This window comes from Myotis davidii, unplaced genomic scaffold, assembly GCF_000327345.1.
Source record: "Myotis davidii unplaced genomic scaffold, ASM32734v1 scaffold326, whole genome shotgun sequence".
Lineage (NCBI taxonomy): Eukaryota > Metazoa > Chordata > Mammalia > Chiroptera > Vespertilionidae > Myotis > Myotis davidii.
Window position 1 is genome coordinate 54,432 of NW_006296626.1, and position 1,215 is coordinate 55,646.

General features: G+C 53.0%; 1 protein-coding gene across 1 annotated transcript in view; it reads left to right on the top strand.

Annotated features, from left to right (window-relative positions):
* The first annotated feature begins 21 nt into the window (after positions 1–21).
* EPS8L1 (EPS8 like 1) overlaps positions 22–1,215 on the top strand; it is a 32,524-nt gene continuing 31,330 nt past the window's right edge. The window contains exon 1 of the mRNA XM_015569454.1: positions 22–142. Coding sequence (XP_015424940.1) covers positions 126–142 — 17 coding nt within the window. The 5' untranslated portion in view covers positions 22–125. The remainder of the gene's footprint in view (positions 143–1,215) is intronic.

Sequence of the window (1,215 nt, forward strand, 5' to 3'; positions counted from 1 at the left end):
AAGGGAGGAGGGTCTGAGGGAGGAGGCTCGGTGGGAATCATCGGTCCCGAAGGTCAGAGCAGGCCCTCACCTCTTTGCTGGCTCCCAGGGCACCTCCAGGTGGCAAGAGCTGCCCACTCGGCACCATGAGCACCAGCATCGGGTAAGTGCCCTGCCCCCCAGGCCGCCTATCCCCGCCCAGGTCCCCACGGTCTCACCCACACCCGCAGGGCATTCACAGCAGGTCACCCGGGCGGCCTCCCTCCAGCCCAGAGGTTAGGGTCGCTGGAGAATTCTTCTTGGAGGAGGTGGCCTTGAAGAGGAGGTTGAAGGCAGAGACAGAGGAGCGTCTGGCAGGTGGAGCCCGGCCCTTGGGGGCGGAAGAAGGGAACTCTCCATCGGCTCCAAATATTTTTTTTAAATATAACTTTGTTGATTTCAGAGAGGAAGGGAGAGGGAGAGAGAGAAACATCCATGATGAGAGAGAATCATTGGTCAGCTGTCTCCTGCACGCTCCTCACTGGGGATCGAACCCGCAACCCAGGCCTGTGCCCTGACCGGGAATCGAACCGTGGCCTCCTGGTTCATAGGTTGATGCTCAACCACTGAGCCATGCCAGCCGGGCGCTGCTCCAAATATGAATGCTATTTAAAAATTCCCATTATTAAGCAACTACTATGTGCCAAGCGCTTAGCATTATAACGATGATAATAATAGTTATGGAGGCTATAGAACACTTCACCTGCCCCATCTCGTTGAATTCACCTCATAGCCCTACCAGGGTTCTTGTCCCGGCATCCAGAAGGGTTCCGGAATCTGGGAAAGGCGCTGTGCGTAGATGACATAGGAATCCAGCGACTAATAAAGAGTCCGGAGACAAGATATAATTTTGAAAGGCATTGGGGGTCAGAGGACCTTCCGTTAAAGGAACTGAAGGCTCCCTCCTTGCCTAGGACCCTTGCTTTTATTAACACAATTGTCCTAAGGCTAGGTGGAGATAATACACCTCAAAGGGTCCTAGCTGGTTTGGCTCACTGGATGGAGCGTCAACCTGGGGACTGAAGGGTCCCAGGTTCGATTCCAGTCAAGGGCATGTAGCTTGGTTGCGGGCACATCCCCAGTAGGAGATGTGCAGGAGGCAGCTGTTCGATGTTTCTCTTTCATCGATGTTTCTGGCTCTCTGTCCCTCTCCCTTCCTCACTGTAGAAAATTAATAAAATATATTTTTTTAAAAAA